A 24,521-nucleotide genomic window follows, 5' to 3' on the forward strand; every position below is an offset into this window, starting at 1 on the left:
AAAAAAAAAAGAAAAGTTGACTGTCATCAACCAACTGGAACTAATGACATTTATAGGACACCCCACTCAACACTAGTAGAATACAGGTTTGTTTTTTTTTTTCAAGTGCACACAGAACATTCACCAAGATGGATCATTAGCACGCTTTAAGAGATTTTAAAGAATTCAGGTCAATGAACTATTGAGACCTCATCAAAGTAAAAAGCTTCTACACAGCAAAGGAAACAATCAGCAAAACTAAAAGGCAACTGACGGGATGGGAGAAGATATTTGCAAACAACATATCAGATAAAGGGTTAGTGTCCATCTATACAGACCTTATCAAACTCAACACCCAAAAAACAAATAATCCAGTGAAGAAAGGGGCAAAAGACATGAATAGACACTTCACCAAAGAAGACATGGTGGCCAACCGACACATGAAAAGATGCTCAACATCACTCATCATCAGGGCAATACAAATTAAAACCACAATGAGATACCACCTCACACCTGTCAGGATGGCTAACATTCACAACTCAGGCAACAACAGATGTTGGCAAGGATGCGGAGAAAGAGGATCTCTTTTGCACTGCTGGTGGGAATGCAAGCTGCTGCAGCCACTCGGGAAAACAGTATTGGGGTTCCTCAAAAAATTAAAAATAGAACTACCCTATGACCCAGCAATTGCATTACTAGGTATCTATCCAAGGGATACAGGGATGCTGTTTTGAAGAGGCACATGCACCCCCATGTTTATAGCAGCACTATCAACAATAGTCAAAGTATGGAAAGAGCCCAAATGTCCATCGATGGATGAACGGATAAAGATGTGGTATATATATACAATGGAGTATTACTCGGCAATCAAAAAGAATGAAATCTTGCCATTGGCAACTACGTGGATGGAACTAGAGGGTATTATGCTAAGCGAAATTAGTCAGAGAAAGACAAAAATCATATGACTTCACTCATATGAGGACTTTAAGAGACAAAACAGAGGGGCGCCTGGGTGGCTCAGTGGGTTAAGCGTCTGACTTCGGCTCAGGTCATGATCTCGCGGTCCATGAGTTCGAGCCCCACGTCGGGCTCTGTGCTGACAGCTCAGAGCCTGTTTCAGATTCTGTGTCTCGCTCTCTCTGACCCTCCCCCGTTCATTCTCTCTCTCTGTCTCAAAAATAAATAAACGTTAAAAAATAAAATTAAAAAAAAAAAAAGAGACAAAACAGATGAACATAAGGGAAGGGAAGCAAAAATTATATAAAAACAGGGAGGGTGACAAAACATGAGACTCCTAAATATAGAGAACAAACAGAGGGTTGCTGGAGGAGTTGTGGGAGGGGAGATGGGCTAAATGGGTAAGGGGTTTAAGGAATCTACTCCTGAAATCATTGTTGCACTATGTGCTAACTAACTTGGATATAAATGATAAAAAATAAATAAATTCTAGAAAGTAAAATAAATAAAATAATTCAGTTCAGATCATACAAAGTATGTTCTCTGATTATAATAGAATAAAAATAAAAATCACATGAAGATAACAGAAAAATCTCCAAACACAGAAGTCAAGCAGCACGTGTCCCTGAGTCAAAGAGAAAGTCTGCAGGGAAGTTAGAAATAAACTGTCCCTATCCCTGTTCACAGGTGATATGATGATTGTCTACATAGAAAATCCTAACAAATCCACAAAGGAAAACCCTCTTAAAACTAATAATAATAGGGCTGCCTGGGTGGCTCAGTTGGTTAAGTGTCTGACTTCGGCTCAGGTCATGATCTCATGGTTCGTGAGTTCGAGCCCTGCGTCAGGCTGTCTGCTGTCAGCTTGGAGCCCACTTTGGATTTTGTCACCCCCTCTCTCTGTGTCCCTCTCACTCATGCTCTCTCTCTTAAAAATAAACGTTAAAAAAACCTAATAATGATACACACTAGCTAAAAAAAAAAAAAAAAATACAACACCAAGTGCTGGTGTGGATGTGGGAGACCTAGAATTCATGTACATCGCTGGTAGGATTGCAAAATGGTCTGGCTGCTCTGGAGAAGAGTGGGTGGTTTCTTTTTATTTTGTTTTGTGTTTTGTTTTAGAGAGAAAGAGCACAAGTGGGGGAGGGGGCAGAGAGAGAGGGAGAATCTGAAGCAGGTGCCATACTCAACACAGAGCCTAACTCAGGGCTCTTATAAGTGAAACAGACAGCGTAGAGCCCAGCAGTCCCAATCGTACGTGTCTACCTAGACCAGTGTCTCAAGAGCAACATTGTGACATTTGGGGCTGGATCATTCTTTGTTGGGGGTTGGGGGGAGCTCTCCTGTGCATTGTAACACGTTTCTACCCCCAGTTGTGACAGCCACAAGTGTGTCTCGATCTAGCTGAACGTACCCTGGGGAGCAAAAATACTTCCTCGTTGAGAACCATTGCTCTAGATACATAAAAAACTCTAGATACATACATAAAAAACTCACATTTACGCAAAAGCCTGCACATGAAGGTTTATAGTATCTCTATTCATAATTGCCCAAGACTTGGAACAACCCAAATATCCTTTAACAGATACGGATACCTATCCGTTGGATATAGATACAGGTGCGTACAATGGCATGCTGCTCTGTGCTAAAAAGAAGATCTATTGATACGCACGGCCTAGATGAATTTCAGAGGCATCTGGCTGAGCAAAAGAAAGCAGAAAGTTTCCACACTAAAGATTCCATGTGTAGGACATTCTGAGAACAACAGTTACAGTGACAGAGACCAGATGGATGATTGCCAGGGGTGAGGGTTGGGGACGGTGTGACTAGAGCAGGATAGCACAGGGGCCCTTTGATAAAACCCTTGTGCGCCCTGGTTGCAATATTGGTTATAAGTATCTATACTTGTGTTAAAATTCACAGAACTGCGCACCCCCAAAACAGTCAATTTTACTGCATATTAATTTAAAAACTAAAATTTAAAAAAAAGGGTTGAATGTCCTCCTTCTGTTCAGCCCAACAAAATCAGCACTCTTTCCCACACTCCCCCCCCAAAATAAAACCTAGATCTGTCTCACTGTGAATTAAGGCAAAAATTTACCTAAAACACAAGAAAATCAAACCTGGGGCTACATTAAAAGAATAACATACATTGAGCACATATGCATCAATACAAAGATAGTGTCAAGTTTGGGCCAAAATGAATCATGTCAATAGGCCAGAGGAGAAGAACGTCCTGATCTTCAAAGACGTTGGAAAGGGAAGTAGTCCATTTATTTCCATCTAAACAAAACTCAGGATACTGTCTGAAATGTATAAGGAATATCTTAAGTCTATATCCAAGATCACATTGAACAAAGATTTGTTGGAGGCAATAAAGGCAAGACAATGAATCTTGCTAACGCTGATGTTCTGGAAGTTCAAGCCAGGCCAACGTGACAAGGAAAGAAATAAGAGATAAAAAGCAATAAAGAAGGAAAGTCAAAGCCACTCTTACCTGCCAATGAAGGATGGCTGCCTACTTAAAAATCTTGGGGTGGGGGCGCCTAGGTGGCTCAGTCAGTTGAGTGTCTGACTTCGGCTCAGCTCATGATCTCGCAGTTCGTGAGTTCGAGCCCCGTGTCGGGCTCACTGCGGTCAGCCTGTCAGTGCAAAGGGTGCCTCATATCCTCTGTCTCCCTGTTTCTGCCCCTCCCCTGCTGGCGCTCTCTCAAAAGTAAATATTTAAAAAATAAATAAAAAATAAAAATCCTGAGGGATTCAAAAGTCCTGGATCTGATAAGGCAGTTGAGGGAAATGCCTGATTCTAAGAAAAACATACAAAACTTAGTTGTTGTTGTATGTATCAGCAAAACCCAGGCTTCAATCAATTAGTAAGCTCTATCAATAAGAAAAAGATGAGTATCCCAAAGGAAAACGGACAAAACGATTCTCAGGAAAACTGCCAAGTGGCCAGTGATTTAAAAAGGAGGAAAAAAAGAAATCAATGTCACTGGTTTAATCAACGGGGTCCAAATTAAAGCAGCATTGAAGCGGGGCGCCTTGGTGGCGCAGTCGGTTAAGCGTCCGACTTCAGCCAGGTCACGATCTCGCGGTCCGTGAGTTCGAGCCCCGCGTCAGGCTCTGGGCTGATGGCTCGGAGCCTGGAGCCTGTTTCCGATTCTGTGTCTCCCTCTCTCTCTGCCCCTCCCCCGTTCATGCTCTGTCTCTCTCTGTCCCAAAAATAAATAAAAAACGTTGAAAAAAAAAAATTTAAAGCAGCATTGAAGCACAGGCCTTGCAAATGGCAGAGGCTTTTAAATATATTTAAAACCTGGTGTTGGGGAGATTTTTAAATGAGTACTCTCAAACACAGCTGATAGGGAGAGTATACCAATATTTGTACCAACCCCCTACAAGAGTATGTTTGTCCACTGTCTAGTGTTACTATTCCTAGAAATTCATCTTGAAAAATAATCAGAAACGTGCACAAATATTTATTAGGATGTTCATTCCAGCAAAAATTAGGGGAAGAATGGGGGTAAGAACCCGAAATGCCCAATCATGGGGGAATTATCTAGTAAGACAGCGTACAAAGGCAAAACATGTAAAAAACGTGTTTTAAAAGAATGAACGTGGGCGCCTGGGTGGCTCAGTCAGTAAAGCATCTGACTTCAGCTCAGGTCATGATCTCGTGGTTCACGAGTTAGAGCCCTGCGTCGGGCCCTGTGCTGACAGCTCAGAGCCTGGAGTCTGCTTCGGATTCTGTGTCTCCCTCTCTCTCTGCCCCTCCTCCACCCATGCTCTGTCTCTCTCTCTCAAAAATAAATAAACATTTTAAAAAAAGGAAAAAAACGAATGAACTAGAATTTACGACACATTAGAAAATTTTAAAAGACCGCATAGGCACCTGGATGGCTCGGTCTGTTAAGCATCTCTCTTGATAGCAGCTCAGGTTGTGATCTCATGGTTGTGAGACTGAGCCCTGCATTCGGCGTGGAGCCTACTTGGGATTCTCTCTCCCTCCCTCTCTCTGCCCCTCCCCCACTTGTGCTGCACACCTGCTCTCTCTCTCTCTCTCAAAATAAATAAATAGACATTAAAAAAATATTTTAAATTAAAAAAAGTCATGGTGGAACATGACATCCGTAGTAGAATTGGCATAGGAAATAAAGATATTTAATAAATTTCATGTTTGTCATTTTCTATGGATCCGATCTGTAAACAACTAGGATGAGCTCACCGTAAATATAGTCCCGCGCAGTAGCAAATAACGCGGGCACGCAGGCTTCTGTGTGTCTTGCTCTGAGTCTTTATGGTCTGACTTTTCATATTTATTTAAAAAATTTTTTTAACGTTTCTTTATGACTGAGAGACAGACACAGAGCATGAGTAGGGGAGGGGCAGAGAGAGAGGGAGACACAGAATCCGAAGCAGCTCCAGGCTCTGAGCTGTCAGCACAGAGCCCGACGCGGGGCTGGAACTCACAAACCGCAAGATCATGACCTGAGACAAAGTCGGTCGCTTACCCGACTGAGCCACCCAGGCGCCCTTCGTGTTTATTTTAAAAAGCTGAATGTGAGTTTCTATTTTGTTAAAACGTGGCAAGGGACAGCACAGGGAGACCTTCAGATTTTTTATTCCAAATCGGTGACTTCTGCATCAGAGCTCCTCATTTATCAGAGCAAGTCGGGCAACTCGTACCGCCAGCTCCCTCTGTTGTTGGAACGTCTTTTCCTCCTTAAGCTACACAAGCAGCAGGTTGCAGTGAACTACTGTTCACACACGGAAAATACCCCGAACGATGGCCTTTTGGCAGGCCCGAGTCTTAATCAGTCATCGAATCAGGATTTAAGAGTAAAACTGTGCGTTTCCCTGCCTTTCTAAGTAAGTAGGTAGCTGAAATTGGAAAACCCCATCTTAGGTGTCGGGTAGGATTTTCTTGGTTTTGTTTTTTGGTTTTTAAACTTATTCTGAAGCTCTTGGTTCCCACTGTCCTCCTTGGAGAGGTTTGGGAGCTCCTGTTTGAGAACACAACAGTCTGAGAAAATAATCAGTCGTACATTCAAGTGACAAGGTTAGGAGGGGCAGCTGTAGAGAAGGTAGGGTGTTCAACGGGGGGAGGGCAGGGGCTTCCCCGGAAAGCCGTGGAACACAGAATTGTCCTGAAAGGGAGCAAACAGGAGGGACCAGGACTGGGGAGCAGTGGGGACAGTCACTAGCAGGAGGAAGCATCAGACAGCGCTTAGCTCTCACCAGGCCTGACCCGCCAGAAGAATCTGGAGGGGCTGTCCGTCCCCAGCATGCACTGGGAGTGGTCACTCCTGCGGCTGGTGTGGCTTGTGTCCCCGGCGAGGGCCAGTAACCTGGCTCGGCAAAGAGATAGAAGAAGACAGAGTTGCCCTGGTCCTCAGTCTTGGTGAGCTGGGTGTGCACAGCCTGAAAAAAAGGAGCGGGAATGATATTTTGAGTATCTCCGGGGCAACGGGGTCACACATACACTCCCAGAGGACCGCCTGCCCAGACTGGTGCTGACTGGCAGCCAGACAGCCCCAACGTGTGCAGACAGAACTTCAGCTACATCCAGCCCAGGACAAGCAGGGAGGGGACCCAGTGGCCGTCCTGTGTGGGCCTTCTGGGGCATCTGTCCAGCTCTGGTATCACTCACAACCTGAGTCTGCTCAGCCTGTGACGCTGGGGAGGTTTTTTCCTGTTTGCACAACTTAGAACTTACATGTTTGTTTCGTTTTTTCAAAAGAAAACTATCCCTTTTAGAAGGAAATTGTGGGTTTTTAATATGATATCCTTCTATCAAGAAATTAAATCGTGATTGTTACTTTGCTCACCAACCCTCGTTGAATCACATATCTGTCCCCTCAGGAAAAACCTTAACAATGCAGCGGATTAGTCTCTTGTCGGTTTCGGGGCAGGGAATTTTGCCCTGTGGCCTAAGCCGGACAATAGCCACCACACAGAACATCAGTTATCTCCTGTTTTATAACAAATACCTGGAACTATTTTAACAAAGCAACTTAGCATTTGTCATTTTTATTTTTTATTTTTTTTTAACGTTTTATTTTTTTTTTTTGAGACACAGAGAGACAGAGCATGAACAGGGGAGGGTCAGCGAGAGGGAGACACAGAATCAGAAACAGGCTCCAGGCTCTGAGCTGTCAGCACAGAGCCCGACGCGGGGCTCGAACTCACGGACCGCGAGATCGTGACCTGAGTTGAAGTTGGCCGCTTAACCGACTGAGCCACCCAGGCGCCCCTGTAGTTGTTTTTTTAACGTGGCAAAATGTTTTGAAAGTCTTTCTATATCAGCCCAAATGGAGCACCCCATTCTTTTTGTTCCTGTTGTTAGCTTTATGGGCCTCCAATGTTTATGATGTTCTATAATTTATTTTACCCGTCCCCCATCAGTGGACATTGGCCATTAGAAACGTTGTGGATCGAGGACATTCGGCGCTGCGTTATTTAAGACCGAGAGCCACGCAGTGGGTTGCTGTGGGAATTGCCAGGTGGAACCATTGAGTTAAACGTTACCTGTTTTGTAAGTTTTGGGAAGATATTGCCCAATTGCCTTCACGCTCAGGTGGGCGGGTCCTGTTTCGGCATCACCGGTCTACGTCATCTAGTCGTTTTGTCTTGACCACGGTGCTGGACCATAAATGATACCTCATCGTGGTTTTGATTTGCATCTCTCTTACTGTGAGTGAGGCTGCACATCTTTTCAAGAATGGAGGTTTTTATGTTTCCACCTACTTTAGTGTAAACTTTTTCACAAATTACCTTATTAACCAGGTCGCCTGGGGAAACCACAATTGGGGCTGGTGATGGGTGGGCTTTTGCCGGTGGTGTGGGGGGCGCACCAGGGCCCCCCGGAGGCTGCAGGTGAGCTCGAATTTCATACGTGACGCCCAGGCCCGTAGCAACACCACGAGGTAGTTGTCGCCACGCCATGCGACGGCCGAGGCCCTGTGAACTTGCTCAGTCTCGTCCCTCCTTGAGCTTCCCACGTGGACCAGACCTCACTCCACTGGGTGGAGGCGTGGGCTCTGGAATCTGACTTCGTCCTTATCCTTGGAAGAAAGAGACACTCGGAAGGGCTTCTTCCTTCCTCAGGGCCTTTTGGGAACCACTTCTGTCCAGCTTAATGCCTGTGGGCTGTGAATTACGGTGCCAGCGGCAGAAGTGAGGGAAGCTTTGTGCCGTTCCAGCCGGCTCCCGGGGCACCGGTCTGACAGGGTGTGGAAGCGTGTCTACCCGGAGTGGCCTCGCTGGTACGAAAGGACTCTGCCTCTGATGGAAGGGCCTGGCCGCCCCTTTCCTTTCCCTAGCTTCGGCCACACCCGCAGAGGAGACAGGGAGCATGTGGCCGTGCGTGGACAGCTCACCCGAGCGGCCAGGGTGGTCTCGGGCCCTCGGGCCTCCGGCTCATCTTCGGGGTGTGTGGGGTGCACGGGGGCTGAGCATCGGAGCGCAGAGCCCGGCCTTCAGCAGAACAAGGTGGCCGTCACCCCCTCTGGCAGGCACGCTGTGGGACACGGAGCCGGGACCGTGGCGTCTGAACCAAAGGGTCCATGGGTTACGTGCTCACAGTGCTGTGTGAGGGCCGGCGTTTCTTCCCTGTCTGCAACACTCCTGTGTCAGTTGGGGGTGGGGGGTGGGGGGGTGGGGAGTTAGTCATATTTGCTTAGAACTTGCAAGCTGCAATGGCTTGACGTTTTCTTAGGAAACTTAAATTTAGCAGCAGGAAAATGGTTTGACTTCACCCCTGAGAGAGAAGCTCCCCGTCGTCCTGATGGCGCCCTTGTTAGCGGGGCCTGGGTGGCCGTTGACGGAGTCATTCAGTGCTGGGGCCGCTGGCGAGGCTGGTGGGTTGTGCTTTCTGTGGCTCCGTCCTCTAAGGAGACCAGGCCACCGGGACTCAGGGATGATCCCAGAGAGGCCACCAGCTTGTCTCCTGTCAGCTGCAGGCACTGGGGCACCAGGTGGGCTGTCTTCTGTGGTGGCCCAGGCTCTGATGGGTGGGTGTCCCCTGAGGGGCTTCGCTGTGAGCTTTCTCACTGTTGCTGGGCAGGTTTATGCCATTGAGTGTCCCCCAGATCACAAACACGTTGCTTATTTTATCCCCTGCTCTGCCTGCGGCGGCGTAGAGGGGGAGCCCGGCGCTGGGAAAACCCCGGGGTTGAGTCTCAGCTCCTCAGCCGTCCAGCGGTAACTGTGGGGGCATCACCCCGCCCCTGCGTCTGCTGGTTCCTTTTGGAGACACGGCAGCTTCTGGGTGCCCTTTCCCAGGGGACCCGGGAGGATTTGGAACCAACGCTGGTCCCTCCCTGTCTCCTTCCACCTGTCCTTCCCGAGCCCTGGAGCTCCAGCTTTCACAGCCAGAGCCTCCGGCCCCGGATCAGGGTTCTGGACGGAGGGGAGGCTACAGTGAGATGTGGGGTGCCCGGGGCACTGACCTCTCCTGCTCATCCCTCTCCTGCTCCCCGTCCCTCCTCTGTGCACCTATGATAGCTTCCTGGGGCTGTTACAAGAAATTAACACTGACTAGGTGGCTTGTCAGGGTTTGTTCGCACCCAGCTGTGGGGACCAGAAACCTGAACTCACGGTGTCCTCGGGCCTCGCTGCCTCTGCGGACTCCAGGAATCCATCTGCCCCTACTGGCTGCTGCGTCACCCCATCCCTGCCTTGGCTTCACGTCCCTGCTTTGTCTCTGTGTCCCATGTCCCTCTTGTGTCAAATATCTCTCTTATAAAGAGACCCGCCATTGGGTTTAGGCTCTCAGCCCAGGGTGATATCCTTGACATCCTTGTTTTAAAAAAAATTTTTTTTAACATTTATTTGAGAGAGAGACACAGAGTGTGAGTGGGGGAGGGGCAGAGAGAGAGAGGGAGTCACAGAATCCGAAGCGGGCTCCAGGCTCCGAGCTGTCAGCACAGAGCCCGACGTGGGGCTCGAACTCATAAACTGGGAGCCGAAGCCGGACACTTAACCAACTGAGCCACCCAGGCACCTCTGTGTCCTTAATATCCTTAACTTGCATCTTCAAAGGATTTTTTTCCCAAACAAGTTCACATTCATAGGTTGCCAGAGCTTAGAATGTGAACACAGTTTGGGAGCGGGGACCCCACTACTCGGTCCCTCTGGGCAGCTATTGTGGAACCTGAACCCGTCCTCAGTCAGGGAACCGCGGAAGGTGAGGATGACCCCAGGGTGGTCTCAGGAAGGTGGGTGCTTTGCTTCTGAGCATGGGAGGAAGGTGAGCTGACATCCGAGCGCCCTCGCTGCACAGAAGCCCCACGCCGCGGAGGATGGCCCTTGGACTCTGTTGTTGTGTGCGCGGGCTCGGTGATCAGGTGACAGTCACGGTACAGAGTAGGGGTGCCTCCCAAAAGTTCATTAGATTCTGGATTTCTTTCTCTTTTTCAAAATGAAAATTGCTTTATCGATTACATTTTAAAATTAAGCCACGAAGGAAATAGTAGATGCTCACTTTTCAGTTTTCAGACAAGTTAAAGGGTGAAAAGATACAGGTAAACGTTGCACCCCCTGCTGATACCTGTGGTTGGCAGTTGTGGCCTTCCAGCCGTCCTCGGGGGCGTGTCAAGGTGGGCGTCCCTCTATACCGATTTTCACATCCATTCGGCACCTGGAGACTGTGCGAGCCACCCGTCGCAGCTGCTGGGGCTTTGGGGCATGGCTGACCTCTTGGGTTCGCGCGTGCTCTGTGTTTCGGGCATCAGGCGGTCTCTGGCTTCAGTGTCACGAGCCAGGAGCGCGTGGTGTCTGTCTTTTAGGCAGAGGCGCGCTGGCCGTCGGCGTGAGGAAGTCCTTGCTCCCCGCGGCCTCGTGCACACAGGCCTGCGTCTCGCTGGGAGCGGGGTAGACGCCCTCCTGCGAGGTGAGGCCCGGGACGTGACCACCGGCTCTCTTCCTCCGTGTTTGCCCCGACGCAGGCCATGTTCGAGCTGGTCACTTCCGAGGCCTCGTACTACAAAAGCCTGAGCCTGCTCGTGTCTCACTTCATGGAGAATGAGCGTCTGAAGAAGACCCTGCACCCATCTGAGGCGCACATCCTCTTCTCCAACGTCCTGGACGTCATGGCCGTCAGTGAGCGGTGAGCCACCGGCTCGGGTCCTTGTGGGGCCTGGCTTCCGGAGCCTTCTCCTCAGCCAGGGCCCGGCTGAAACCTGTGGTGCCCTGGCTTCTCTGCTTGTGTGTGTTTGGGATGACCTATAGTAAGATATAAATGAATACGTAAACCCAGCCCTCTGCCACCTGAACGGTGCCACGGCAGGTCACGTTCCCCCGAACAGGGCTGCGGGCTCCTTCCCGTCAGCACAAGTGTCCATGAGCCCCCACAGTCAGGCAGGTCTGCGCCGGGTGTCCTGACCAGGTCCGGGGTGTCCGTGTCAGCTGCTCTTCATCCTGAATCCGGAAACCCTGGCTCGCGGGGCCCTGGGGCCCTCTGAGAGCCAGCGCAGAGCCTGGCCCTGGACTTAGGCTTTCTCTCCCCAGTTAGATGGCATTTCCAGTAATTTTTGGAACTGTGCTTACGTTTTGCCTATTTGAAGGGTGGGAGGAACTTAAATGGAGGAATAAACAACCACTAATTGGTTCTTGCAAAAAAGAAAAGCATGCCAGTCGTACCATTGGGGTAGAGGATCCAGTGACCATTTTCCCTGGAGGCCACGGAGCCTGCAGCCCAAAGCACAAAACTCAGCTTCTGGATGAGCTGATCCAGCCGTGCACGTTCAGACGTGAAGCTAAGGTGTGGCAGGAGGGGCTCCTCCAACCCCTGGGGCGCCCCGGGCGCTGCTGGCCCCCTGTGGGCCCCTGGGTGGGTCCCCCCTCCGCACTGACACCCACCTCCCGGGGGCAGCCCCACCCAGTGGGCTTGGGCACATGGTTGCCGAGAGACTTCTTGGCCTTTGCCCCCTGACCCCGTTGGGAAAGGGGTGTCTTTTTACATACGTACTGACTTCCATTTTACCGTGGAAAATTCCAATCATGCAGAAGTAGAGACGCCAGTATAACGAGCCCACCCCTAGCCCAGCATCTAGGTTTGCCTGCGTCCCCACCCCACGCCTCCCCACCACCCACAGGATCCTTCTGAAGCAAATCCCTGTGGTCACCTCATCCGTGAACACATCGATATGTATGCAAAACATAAAGTCTCTTGCTGTCTCTTTAAAAAATAGCCCTAGGGGGCGCCTGGGTGGCGCAGTCGGTTAAGCGTCCGGCTTCAGCCAGGTCACGATCTCGCGGTCCGTGAGTTCGAGCCCCGCGTCGGGCTCTGGGCTGACGGCTCGGAGCCTGGAGCCTGTTTCCGATTCTGTGTCTCCCTCTCTCTCTGCCCCTCCCCCGTTCATGCTCTGTCTCTCTCTGTCCCAAAAAAAAAAAAAAAAAAAAAATAGCCCTAGTGCTGTTACGCACCTAAAAACACTGAACGTAGAATTTCTCGATGTGGCCGAACATGCCGTCGGCACAGGGATCGCGGCCCATCGCGTTTGTTGGTTTGTCGGAGCCAGGCCCGGTGGTGGAGACGTGTCCTGAGTGTCGCCGTCCAGGCGCCCTTAACCCCAGCCACTGCCCCCCTGCAGGTTTCTCCTGGAGTTAGAGCGCCGGATGGAGGAGAACATCGTCATCTCGGACGTGTGCGACATCGTGTACCATTACGCGGCCAACCACTTCTCAGTCTACATCACCTACGTCAGCAACCAGACCTACCAGGAGAGGACCTACAAGCAGCTGCTGTGAGTGTGCCCGGCAGTGGGGCCGTGGCTCCTCCCGTGGTGCCACTGCGCTCAGTCCTTGGACCTCTGCTTTCCCGGGATGGTGCCCAAGCCTGGCACGTGTCGGGGGTTTCGGGGTCACTAGAGAAATGTCGACCCCAAGACAGTCGGCCGTGGCACCCGCTGGGCCTGTGTCCACAACGGCTGGGCTGAGTTCTGTGAGGTTTAGAGAAGAGGGTCTGAGGCCCAGAGGCCCCCTTGGGGCCCAAGAGGTCAGGAAAATGGTTTGAACCAGAGACAAAGGCGAGGACGGGGCAGGAGGAAGTCTTCGGTGGTGAGTTCATTACTAATCTGCCCGATTTTTTTTTTAATTTTTTTTTTCTTTTTTTGAGAGAGAGAGGTCACAAGTTAGCAAGGGGCAGAGAGAATGGGAGACAAGTAGGGCACGAGCTCACCCGATGCGGGACTCGAACTCATGAACCGTGAGATCGTGACCTGAGCTGAAGTCAGATGCTTAACCGGCTGAGCCCCCCAGGCGTCCCTGATCTGCCCCCTTGTAAACTCGCCTGGGGTTTCCATTGATGAGATAACTTCTCAGTCAACTAGCCTCTTCTGAAGTGTCCACACTTCTGCTCCACGTGTCAGTGACCGTCACCAGTGATGTGTCCCTACCTGGACTCAGGAGCACGGAAGGTCTCTCTGAGAAGTAACATCCGAACGTTACGCTGCCCTGGGCCTTGCTGTCAAGCCTTGTGGCTAACTGTGGATGTTTTAAAACTTGAGCATTCGGGGGTTTGGAGGTCTTACATTTGGGGGGTTGAAAATTGGGACTTGAGGGAATCAGGATGCCCGTTTTGAGGACAAACCTGGGGGAGATGAGCATACAGGGGAACAGGACGTAGGCGTTGCCGTGCTGAGGGTGTGCTGGTGTGCACCCCGTGTACCTGAGATAGAGGCAGAGCGGCCCTGCAGGTCCCCGGAGCCCTTGTCGCCCCTCGCACCCCCCACCCCCCGTGCTGAGCCACCTGCACACAGGCCATCTCTGCTGGCAGGAACAGCACAGCTTTCCTCTGGCAGCCGCCCCCAGTCCGCCGCTGTCCCCGTCACCACGTGGGTTCACCTCGCCACGGTTCCCTGCAGGGTAAACCACCAGCTTGTGTGTCTGAGTCACAGACTTGGCCACACGAGGAATCCTTGCCTTCCCACACACAGCACACTTTGCTAAGTTTTCAGGGGCCAGGCACGTGAAGCCCCTGTTGTTATTTGACTTGTACACGAACAGTTTCTTTTCCATGGAAAGGAAAGAAGGAAACACATCAACACGTATCCTGTGCCCGTGGGCCATCTGGCTCCCACGAGGCCCCCCATGCTCTTCTGATTCACGCCTCCTGCAAGCCGGAGACCGACTCTCGTGTCTGTGTCCCCAGCCAGGAGAAGGCGGCCTTTCGGGAGCTGATTGCGCAGCTGGAGCTGGACCCCAAGTGCAGGGGGCTGCCCTTGTCCTCCTTCCTCATCCTGCCTTTCCAGAGGATCACGCGCCTCAAGCTGTTGGTGCAGGTACCGGCCTCCCCGACCCGGCATGCGGACTGGACTTGCCCAGGCTTCTCCGGCTGCAGAGGGCTTCCTGTGGTCATCCCAGGTCCCTGCTAGCTTTCTGGGAAGTTCACTTGTTCCACAAATCCTCGTGAAGCTCCTACTGTGTGCTGAGCAGTGGGGACTCAGCCCCTGTTCCCCTGTCCCCACAATCTGGGGGAGAGACAGACAAGCCCGCACAACTGGGAAGTGGTCGCGGCTGGAAGGACGGTGAAATAGGGTGACACGATAGGGGGTGACTGCCTGGTCAGTGCCAGTTCAGGGGGTCAAGAAAGACTCTCAGACGAGTGGCATTTGAGCCGAGACTTGGCTGACAGGGAGGAGCCATTCAGGTGCCAAGGAACTGCTTGCACAAAGGCCCCGGGGCAGCCAAGTTCACAGCCAGGAAGGCCAGTGGTGAACTGAGGGAACTTGACGGGAGTGAGTGCAGAGATGGGGAGAGAGGCCAGTTGGGGCCCTAAGGGACCAGGTAAGATGCTGGGGTCATTCTTCAGCATGTTGGGGAGTCCCCTGATCTAACTGCCTTCTGCGAGAGCACACAGGCTGCCTGTGCAGAGTGATGGGCAGGAGAGCAGGAGGGAAATGGGAGAAGTGGTTAGGAAGCCACTGGAGAAAGAAGCTTAGCCTGGGGGAGAGGTGGGGGAGGGAAGAGGGGAGATGTTGGAGGGAAACCCGAATTGAGATGAACTGAGACGCCTACTTGCTACTTCGGGTCAGAGGGAAGAGAGTGTGAACTTGAGCAGTGGGCGTGATGGCGCAGTCTTCCCCAAGGTGGGGAGCCGGTGGGAAGACAGCAGGACTCAGTGTGGACTAGCTGAGCTTGTGGTGACTGAGCAGTCAAATCTCCAAGTTCAGAGTTAGGGAGAAGTCTGAGCAGGGCCTGTGGGCATCGAGGTGGCATTTAGTGAAAGGAGACTGGCCAGGAAGGAGAGAAAGGGGTCCCGAGACCCGGCTGTGGGACACAGTGGCCAAGAAGGAACAGTGGTGAGGAAGGAAGACCAGGAGGGCTGCCTGGAGGGGGTGACACTTCCTGAAAGGGGGTCTCCAGCAGGGCAGAGACGTGCTGTGCCTGGCACACGCTCCTGGGCTGCTGGGAGTCCACCAGTCACACGGAGGGGATGGTGTGGATCTGGCCGTGGCTCTAGGGGCATGGGCTGAGACGATGACCCAGGAGCCACAGTTAGGGGAAACAGGCAGACAGGAGGCCAAAGACCTGGGGCAGCTGGCTAGCTCCACGGTGGCAGTAGTAAGGCGGGGAGGTCACAGCCCTCGGCAGGGGGAGGGGGACCAGGGCTCAAGGCCCAGGACCACCGAGATGGGGTGTCAGAGGAGGCGCCCCCCGTGCCCCCAGGATGGCAGGAGAGAGCTCTGGCAGAGAAGGAGTGTGAGCCTAAGTCACAGGACACCAGTGAGTGGGGGGGCTACGTGTGAATTTTTTTTTTCACTTGGAAAAACTGAAACAGAAAAACGGAGAAATTTTTAAGAAATTTTATAGGAAATAAAAGAGATTTTGTAGGAAAAGAGCATGTGTGGATATATAAAAAAACTAATTTTTGTACGATGAAAACCAACAAAACTAAGATCAAGACCCATCTTGCTGTGGTCTCGAGGAAACAGAGGGGCCAGGGGATGGCCGGTGGAGCCATCAGGGAAGCGTTCCCAGGAAGCACGCTCAAGGCAGAGGGAAAGTAAGCAAGACGTTAACTCAAGAAAATCAAACAGTTGGAAAAGAGACGTTTTCATCAATAAGAACAGTTAACAAAGCCTCGGGGTTCTTGCGACTTGATCGCAGGGGAAAGGGTGGGGAAGGCCCCGGTGCCCACCGTGAGCCTAGGGCTCCCTCCCCGGTGCCCACCGTGAGCGTAGGGCTCCCCGTGGGGACAGGGCCATCCCGAGCATGCCTTTCCCCCCAATGCTGGGTCCAGCCCGCCAGCGTGGGGTCACCTGCTTTGCTGTGGTCTCCTGGTGAGCCCCACGGGATCCTGGGATGTAGCCTGGCCTCCATAGTTAATCCTCTCGGGAGACTGCCTTGGGGTCATCATTTTAGAGCTGGGCCCGGCTGTGGGTGGGGATGCCCGGTCCTGGGCCAGCCGTGGTCAGGATTCAGGATGCCCGGTCCTGGGCCCAGTCATAGGTTCTCCTGCCAGTCGGGCTCTTCGATGTGCTGCTGCTCATGGGGGCGGGGAGGGGAGGAAAGGCCACAGGTGGTCGCATTAATGCAGATTTTCCCGTGCTCAGAACATTCTGAAGAGAGTGGAAGAGAGATCTGAGCGTGAGTGCACTGCCTTGGACGCCCACAAAGAACTGGAGATGGTGAGCCCCGCTTTCTCTTTCTCTCTCCCAACAAACCGTTGTCCTTGTCTGGACACCCACCTTCTGGCCCTGCTTCCTCCTATGTTGGTGGGTCTTTGGAAACTGCAAATTCATTTTAATATCAAAAGAAAGTCATTGAGGGGCACCTGGCTGGCTCGGGCAGGTAGAGCACCCGACTCTTGATCTCGGGGTCCTGGGTTCAAGCCCCACGCTTGTCCTTGCCTGTCTCCGGGGTCTTCCCTCCTGTGACAGGCGAGGAGGCTGGGTCTGGCTCTTCTTGTGCCCCGACATAGCTCTGCCCTGTGCCTTCTCCCCCCGCCTCTCCCTCTCCCCACGCTGCTCCCCTCCCTCCTATCTCTGCGAGACGACTCACTGGCCCTGCCGAGTCCTGGGCTGTTCCTGCCCGAGAGGGAGGAGAGCACGTCCATTCCTCGTCCTCGGAGAAGCGGCTCCTCCTGGGGTGGCCAGCAGAGTCGGGGCTGTGCCGGAGGAGTGACACACGATGTCCGTTCTCCAGCGCTCGGGTCACGCGGGTCCTCCCTTCCCTCTCCCGGCGCTGGCTCGTGTGCTCGGCTCCTGGTGTTGCTGGAGCTGCAGGCCAGCTCTTGGAAGCGGCATGGGGGCCACTCTGTCGTGCCAGCGACCGTGGTGGACAAGAGCCTAGCGTGTGGTCCTTTCCACTTCTTGTCCCAGAGGCAGCAGCTCTGGGACAAGTAAAAGGACTGGCCTCCGTGGGCACCTGATGGCAGTTCTAAGCCACTTGGGGCCCCAAGGGCTCCATTTCACAGTGGTCCTCTCCCGGCCGCTCCTTTTGTCCCTTACCAGTTGGCCACCTGGCAGGCTGGTCAGGGAGGGTCAGTGCCCCGGGCGGCATCTTTCAGGGCCCTCTGCCCTCCCCTGGAACTCCCGCACCCGACCGGGTCGGGGGTTCGTCCCGGCACCCACTGGGCCACCTAAGGTGAGTCCAGTGACCGCCTCAGCCCGGGAGGGGTCCCGCGTGCCGGGAGCCGGGACAGCGCTCTCTGTTTCTAAAGGTCTCTGCTACCATCTCGTTCCCCTTCTAACAAAAGCCGTACTTGCTTCTCGTGGTTTACGTTTTCTTTATAAAGGTGGGTTTTGTTTCTAATGTATAAAAATGATGTTCGACACACAAAAAAAAATTCAGCAAGTGCTCATGAGCACACAGAAGGTGGTAAGGTCACCAGGTGTCCCACACGTCCCAGCTGACATGTGGGCTCTTGCCCTTGCAAACACACAACTAATTTTTGCAAACCAGGGATTGTGGTTTCGAAGCTGGCTTCCTTTGCTCTCCGTTTTAGCGCATGTAAAGTTGTTGCCATTTTTAACGATTTCGTGGTACAGGGTGAGGTGCATATAAATGTTAATCAGTCCCAGTCAGTGGACATTTAGGTTGACGACAGTTTTTCTCGTTTGAAACAACAGCGCAGGGAACGTTGTGGGCACATACTGGGAGCGTGCTGGATGCCAGGCTCCATTCTAAACACTGGCGATCCATCGTGGAATACTGTTTCTGCAGACTGAGTCCCTGGAAATCCCAGGAAGTGTGGTTTTGTTAGGCTTCTTGGTATCTGGGTGGCCTCCCAGGAAGGTGGGGGGAATCTGCACCCCCTCCCCCTGCCCCGTCCCACAGTGGGTGACAGATCCTGTCTCCCCACACCCCGGCGAACCCGGAGGTGACCAGTCTAACTTTTCCAGTCTGGCAGATGAGAATGGGCACCTTGCTGTTTTGTTTTCTTAGGTGACATGACAGGTCAGGCATCATTTTATGTGTGCTCTGGAGTGTCCTTTCTAGCAGGGCCAAGACGCTAACTTTCTCCCCCAGAACCGAGAGCCGTAGCCACAGCCTGACGGGCTTTCCCGCTGGCCTTTGTTGCAGGAGGTGCTGGCCAGCCAGTCTCCGCTGCAGGCAGCGTCTGCTCACCCTCGGGGGCCTGAGCGGGCCAAAGGCAGTGGCGGGGGAGCAGCTGGCTGCAGGTGGCCTCACGTGTCCCCCTTCTTCTGCCAGGTGGTAAAAGCATGCAACGAGGGTGTCAGGAAAATGAGCCGCACGGAGCAGATGATCAGCATTCAGAAGAAGATGGAGTTTAAGATCAAGGTGAACCTGTGCCCATCCGTGTGTCCCCACCCAGCCGGGCTGGCCTGGTCGAACTCAGTGATTGGCCACCCTTGGGTCTCAGTTCGGTGTCACCTTCACTGAGGTCTCTTGACACCCCTAGCTGGCCCTAAGAGCCCCCTGTGACCAGGCCATCACATTGGCCTGCGCTTACCTTCTGAGAGATGGTGTGCAAGGACCCTGGAGCCACCTGCTCTCATTTCTTGTCCGTGTGACCTGGAGCAGTTAGTTGACATGAAGCACGTGACAGGGACCATTCCAAGGATTCTTAAATCGGGGGAAACTGAAAATCTGACAGCAGTTACCAACCTCCCCCAACTTTACGTAAAGCTTCAGCCATTAGTGTGCCCTAAGGGTCCCAGGGGCCTGGGTTTCTGGTGACGTGGTCACATGAGCACACACTGAGGGTCCCTGAGGTCATGCCATGTTTAGGAGGTGAGCCCCAGGTGAGGACGCAGATGTGGCCTTCTGGGCTCCTGCCATATCTCCACCTGCTGGGCCGACCACCGCCAGGAACCCGTCCCCGACCCATGCAGTGGGGACCTGCAGACCTGGCCTCCTTGCCCCAGGGGACCCAGTTCTCCTCTCCCCTGTGACCTTGGCTCCCCTTCTGATACCACATCACACGGGCTGAGCCTGGTAGGGAACGACGACCCTCACACAGGTGCCCACATGTAGACACACACAGGTACAGACACAAGTCCCCACAGACACAAGCACACGTACACACAAGCACACACAGACACATGCACAACAGACAAATGCATAGCTACACACAGGCACAGATACACATACACAGCCACATACGTGTCCATGGGAGCGTGCACCCTTGTGCACGTGCACACACACACACACACACACACACACACACACACACGCTGCCCTTCCTACATTTGCCCAGGACTGCTCCTTCCCGTCAACCCCCCAGTGCAGCGCCCCCAAGCTGTCCCTCCGGTTAGGACTCCAGCGAGGCCCAGGGGGCCCCTGGGGAGTACAGGGCGGGGTGGGGGGGGCACAGCTGTTCTGACGCTACCCCCCACCCACCCAGTCAGTGCCCATCATCTCCCACTCCCGCTGGCTGCTGAAGCAGGGCGCGCTGCGGCAGATGGCGGGCCCCAAGACATCCCGAACCCTGCGGACCAAGAAACTCTTCCGGGAAATTTACCTCTTCCTCTTCAACGACCTGCTGGTGATCTGCCGGCAGATTCCTGGGTAAGCAGTGAGGTTGCTGCCGCTGCGGAGCAGGAGCAGCGAGGATGAGGCTTAACTGGCCTGGGGGCCGCGGCGGGGCGGTGGGAGGAGGAAGTCTCGGGGTGAGAGGGACCCGTGTTGACGTCCGGGGCTTCCAGACAGAGGTGAGGCGTGGCCAAACGGTGGGGCCAGCAGGACTGGCAGGGTGGTTCCCTGGGACCCTGGGGCCTCCTGGGGGCTGGCACCCTCAACCCTGCCCCCCTCGGTCCCCAGAGACAAGTACCAAGTGTTTGACTCGGCCCCGAGAGGCCTCCTCCGCGTGGAGGAGCTGGAGGACCAGGGCCAGACGCTGGCCAACGTGTTCATCCTGCGGCTGCTGGAGAATGCGGACGACCGGGAGGCCACCTACATGCTGAAGGCGACCTCGCAGTGAGTGCCCAGTACCGCCGGCCCCGGCCCCGCGGCACCTCCGCGCCTCCTTCCCTGGCGGACCAGGGCTCTGGTTCAGCACATGCTTCGTGGCCCCCTGGCCGCCCAGGCCCCAAGGGCAGGGCTTCTGTCGGGGGTGCGTGTGTGTGCCCTCTGGGGCCCGGACCCTGGAAGGGCCTTTTCTGATGAGATGTAGAAGCCTCGGGTCAGGCTGACCAGTGCACCACATCCCTGGACAGCCCCGGGGCCATCTCATCATCCCGGCGCTTGTCCCCGCCAGAGCTCACAGGCCATCCCCACCCCATCTCCGTCCAGCTCCCACCATCCGGACGGGGACAACGACATGTCTGAGAGCTTGCGGTTTCCGGGGTGCCTTTGGGGGTGTCCGGGAGGGCTCTCCCTCACCAGCTGACATTCAGGTGTGTCGGGGAGAGTCTACAGGACTCCCCCGTGCCTCTGCCCAGATTCTGTGCCCCCCCCGCCCCGACCCCGAGCTGTCCTGCTTGTGGCCTCGTGGGATGCTTGGGCACCAAGCTCCCGTGGGGGGGGGGGGGGGGGGTTGGGGGGGAAGGGCGGTCGCTCTGTGTTTCCGGCAGTCGTCCTCTGTGTCCCAGGAGTGAGATGAAGCGTTGGATGACCTCGCTGGCCCCCAACCGGAGAACCAAGTTTGTTTCCTTCACTTCTCGGCTGCTGGGTGAGTGCCCTTAGGGAGGAGGCTGCCTGCTGGGTGGGGCAGGCAAGGGCAGGTGAGGGGCAGGCATTCTCCACATTCCTGGTGGGGCAGTGCTTACCAGCCCCCAGAGGCCAGCTCAGCTTCCCCGGCCCAGAGGGCCTGTGTGTGAGCTGCGAGCTTAGTACCCTCGTGGTGGACATCTGGCTGCCTGAGCTTTGCAAACGTTTGTGTGCTTAGTGAAGAGATAAGTCCCTGAGTCTTAAGTGACAGGTACCTCCAGGAAACGAAAGGAATCTGGGCCCAGAAGACAAATGCCAGTGTTCTTTTTGGGGTTGCCCGCTCTCTGAAAACCTTATAAAATATCAAAGGGTGCCAGTGCACCTGCCTCACAGAGCAGCTCCCAGCCCTGCCTGTGCTCGCCGAGTCCGGGCCTCCCAAACTGCGGCCAGCACGTCAGGTCCAGGGAGTACCTTCTCAAGTCCAAAATCAGACCCCCTCCCAGCCCGTCAGCCCTTTACCCATATACTGTTTTTCTCCAGAGCCCCTGGCTATCTTAGTCACGTTTTCTCTGCAGCCAAACTCTCCTCTCCCTCAAACAGACCCTTTCCGGGTGCTCTGTTACAGGCAGGCCTGCCCTGCTACCGACAGGGGGTGTCTGGGGTTTGCTGGGTCCTGAGCAGGGCGGGTGACGTGGTGACGAGGACATGCCACCTCCCCGTCCTCCCCTCAGACTGCCCTCAGGTCCAGTGTGTGCACCCGTATGTGGCCCAGCAGCCAGACGAGCTGACCCTGGAGTTGGCCGACATCCTGAACATCCTGGAAAAGACGGAAGACGGTGAGGGCTGGGGGTCTGGGTGCATCTCCCACTCGTGCCACCCCCACCCCCGAGACTCTGTACCAGCCTGAGGGATAAGGTGGGGGTGTCTACACCCCATGTGCAGAAGCAGATGTCATGAGGCCGGGGCTCAGAGACAGGCTGCCCAACAGAGTGATGGTGGCATTCCAGACACCAGGTGGTCAGCTTAGGTACCTCTCCCTTTGGGGGGCGTCCCTGGGGTCTCCTGGCCTCACATTGGGCAGCCGACAGTTGCTGAGGGCTCGGGAATGGGTTCCAAAGTCAATATATTTGGGACACCCCGTGGCACCCTAGGACCACGTTCCCCAGGAGGGGGTCAGGGCAGTGCTCTCCCAGCTTATGGGGAGACAGACCCAAACTCCGTGTCTCCGGCAGGGGTTCGTCGAGCAGGTGTCCTCTGGAGGGGCCAGCCAGACTCCCTGGCCGGGCTGGGGGCTCAGCCCTCAGCTCTCACCCCCACAAGAGCTGCTTACCCTCCCCGATCCCTCTCTACACAGGGTGGATCTTTGGCGAGCGTCTGCATGACCAGGAGAGAGGCTGGTTCCCCAGCTCCATGACTGAGGAGATCCTGAATCCCAAGATCCGGTCCCAGAACCTCAAAGAATGTTTCCGTGTCCACAAGATGGACGACCCTCAGCGCAGCCAGAATAAGGACCGCAGGAAGCTGGGCAGTCGAAATCGGCAATGACCCCCGGCCCCGGTCGCCAGCCTGGGGGAAGGACGTGGGTGGTCTGGAGCAGCGCTCGCGGGGCAGGCAGCCCCCGACAGATGGTGGAGGGCTCTGGGGGACGGCAAGCGCCTCGCGCGGGAGTCACCCCGCCCCTCCCCCTGCCACGTGCGTCTCGGCCCCCTTGCTTGCAAACGGGAGAAGGGGTGCCTACGTCCTTCCTCTGCTGCATTTGTAAACGAGAAAGTGTATTTTCAACAGTATTATGCCACCTGTCCCTCTTGTCTCTCAGAGGGGGTGGAGGTGCGTCGGCGCCTCCCCAGGCGCTGGAGGAAGCCCCAGACCGGGGGTGTCCCTGGCCGAGGGCAGGGTGGAAGGACTGTCGTGACCGCCCGCACATGTCCTTCTCTCCCCTGGAAGCCATCGGAATCCTCCGTGCGTGCGTGCAGATGGCCCGCCCTTTGCCTGAGCTTGCTGAGCAGCCCTTGGTCTCCAGTTCAAAGGACCAAGAGACCAAATGCCTCTGTCCTCCCCTCCCCAAGCCTCCGCCAGCCTCTGGCTGCACGGCCAGGCCCTGCTTCACAGCAGGCCTACCAGAGCTTGGCCGAGGGCCCACGCCACCTCTGGCTCCCTGACAAGCTGGATGTAACTTGTGTCTTCTGGCCCCTTCAGGAGCCCAGGTGTTGTAAGGAATGAATTGGTCACTGCATCCTGTATCGGTTTTGGTTCCGAGAAAAGCAAATATCATTTTTGGCTGCATTAAAAGAAGCATCATGTATAAAATAAAGGAGGTGAAGGTCTACTCTTTATTGCCTTGCCGCACACGGGAATGAGGTGTTTGGGTCTGGGCAGGGAGAGAAGAACTCCTTTCAAGGCTAATGGAGGAGGCAGGTCCTGAAGGAAGGGGTTGAGATGGCTTCCAGGATAAGGAAAAGCAGCCAGGGTTAGGATCCCAGAATGGACGGAGACTTGGGGCTTCACCAATGGATTCCAGAAACGGAAGAGGCAATTTGAGGGAGTCGGGGACACCCTTCTGCCGCAGTGGAAGCGAGAACTCGTGTTTGGAAAACCACAGTGGGACTGAGGTATCGGTGGGTGGTGGTCCCACAGGATGTCTAACACCAGGCATGGGGCTGGGGCTTCATACCTCGGGCACTGCTTCCCACGACTTTTGGTGCTAGCAAGTTCCCCCGAAGGCTGCAGCTCCTCCCCCAGCCCAGGTAACCCTCACAGATACCCCAGCCCCACTCCTGGTTCTGTCCCAGAGTGTGGCGGGCCTGGAATCTGACCCTGCCCAGCCCTACCTGGGACCACACTCTTTCTGCCGGGATGCACTCTGCTCCGTGCCAGAACAGGCCTTTCGTTAGAAGCCCGGGATTTGGGTCAAGTGGGACTTCGTAGCCTTTTTCCCACAGGCCACAGCATGGCTCTTGGCATTCTTGAGACCTCAGACCCTTTGAGAATTGGATAGATTTCTGAGGATGCAGACGTGCAACACTCTGGCTCAACAGTGACTGATGCTCGTGGGGCCTCTGCTACACCCCCAGGGGGAAGACCCCCACTCAAGGCCCCCAAGAGTGGGCAGAGGGGGAGAGGGGCCATTCCTGAGCCCTGTGCTGCTCTTGGGGGCGGGGGACTTAGGGCAAAGGGGAGGGAGTGACCGTTGGTTCTGGCCCTTGTCCAGTTTATCTTTTTGAAGCATGCTGATTTGGATCATCTGTGCCGACTAGGGCTTTGGTTACGAGGTTGTGTGCGATGAAGTCATGTAAACCGCTGCATGAAAGCTGGTCGGTTTTACAACAGTCCTTTATAATAGAAGCAGAAACTTTTAACCCTTCGTGTGTTTTGAGCGAGTGCTCATCTGGAGTATCGAGGAGGGGGGGGAGGACACTGGTCTTAGCTGGAGCAGGCGTGGTCGGGAGCTCAGGGAAGCCAATGAAGACAAAAGAGTTGCTACAAAGAGCAGAGAAAGAAGAGGACGAACAGCTTCCCTCCACCGGCAC

General features: G+C 54.3%; 1 protein-coding gene across 2 annotated transcripts in view; it reads left to right on the forward strand.

The window, feature by feature from the left end:
• NGEF (neuronal guanine nucleotide exchange factor) overlaps positions 1 to 23,320 on the forward strand; it is a 108,093-nt gene extending 84,773 nt beyond the window's left edge. For both annotated transcript variants that reach the window (XM_058700941.1, XM_058700948.1), the window contains 10 exons: positions 10,884 to 11,044; positions 12,531 to 12,683; positions 14,090 to 14,219; positions 16,494 to 16,568; positions 18,595 to 18,684; positions 19,751 to 19,914; positions 20,167 to 20,322; positions 20,937 to 21,016; positions 21,726 to 21,830; positions 22,349 to 23,320. In XM_058700941.1, coding sequence (XP_058556924.1) covers positions 10,884 to 11,044; positions 12,531 to 12,683; positions 14,090 to 14,219; positions 16,494 to 16,568; positions 18,595 to 18,684; positions 19,751 to 19,914; positions 20,167 to 20,322; positions 20,937 to 21,016; positions 21,726 to 21,830; positions 22,349 to 22,539 — 1,305 coding nt within the window. In that variant the 3' untranslated portion in view covers positions 22,540 to 23,320. The remainder of the gene's footprint in view (positions 1 to 10,883; positions 11,045 to 12,530; positions 12,684 to 14,089; positions 14,220 to 16,493; positions 16,569 to 18,594; positions 18,685 to 19,750; positions 19,915 to 20,166; positions 20,323 to 20,936; positions 21,017 to 21,725; positions 21,831 to 22,348) is intronic.
• The last annotated feature ends 1,201 nt before the right edge of the window (positions 23,321 to 24,521 follow it).

Source organism: Neofelis nebulosa, chromosome 2 (genome assembly GCF_028018385.1).
Source record: "Neofelis nebulosa isolate mNeoNeb1 chromosome 2, mNeoNeb1.pri, whole genome shotgun sequence".
NCBI classification, from domain to species: domain Eukaryota; kingdom Metazoa; phylum Chordata; class Mammalia; order Carnivora; family Felidae; genus Neofelis; species Neofelis nebulosa.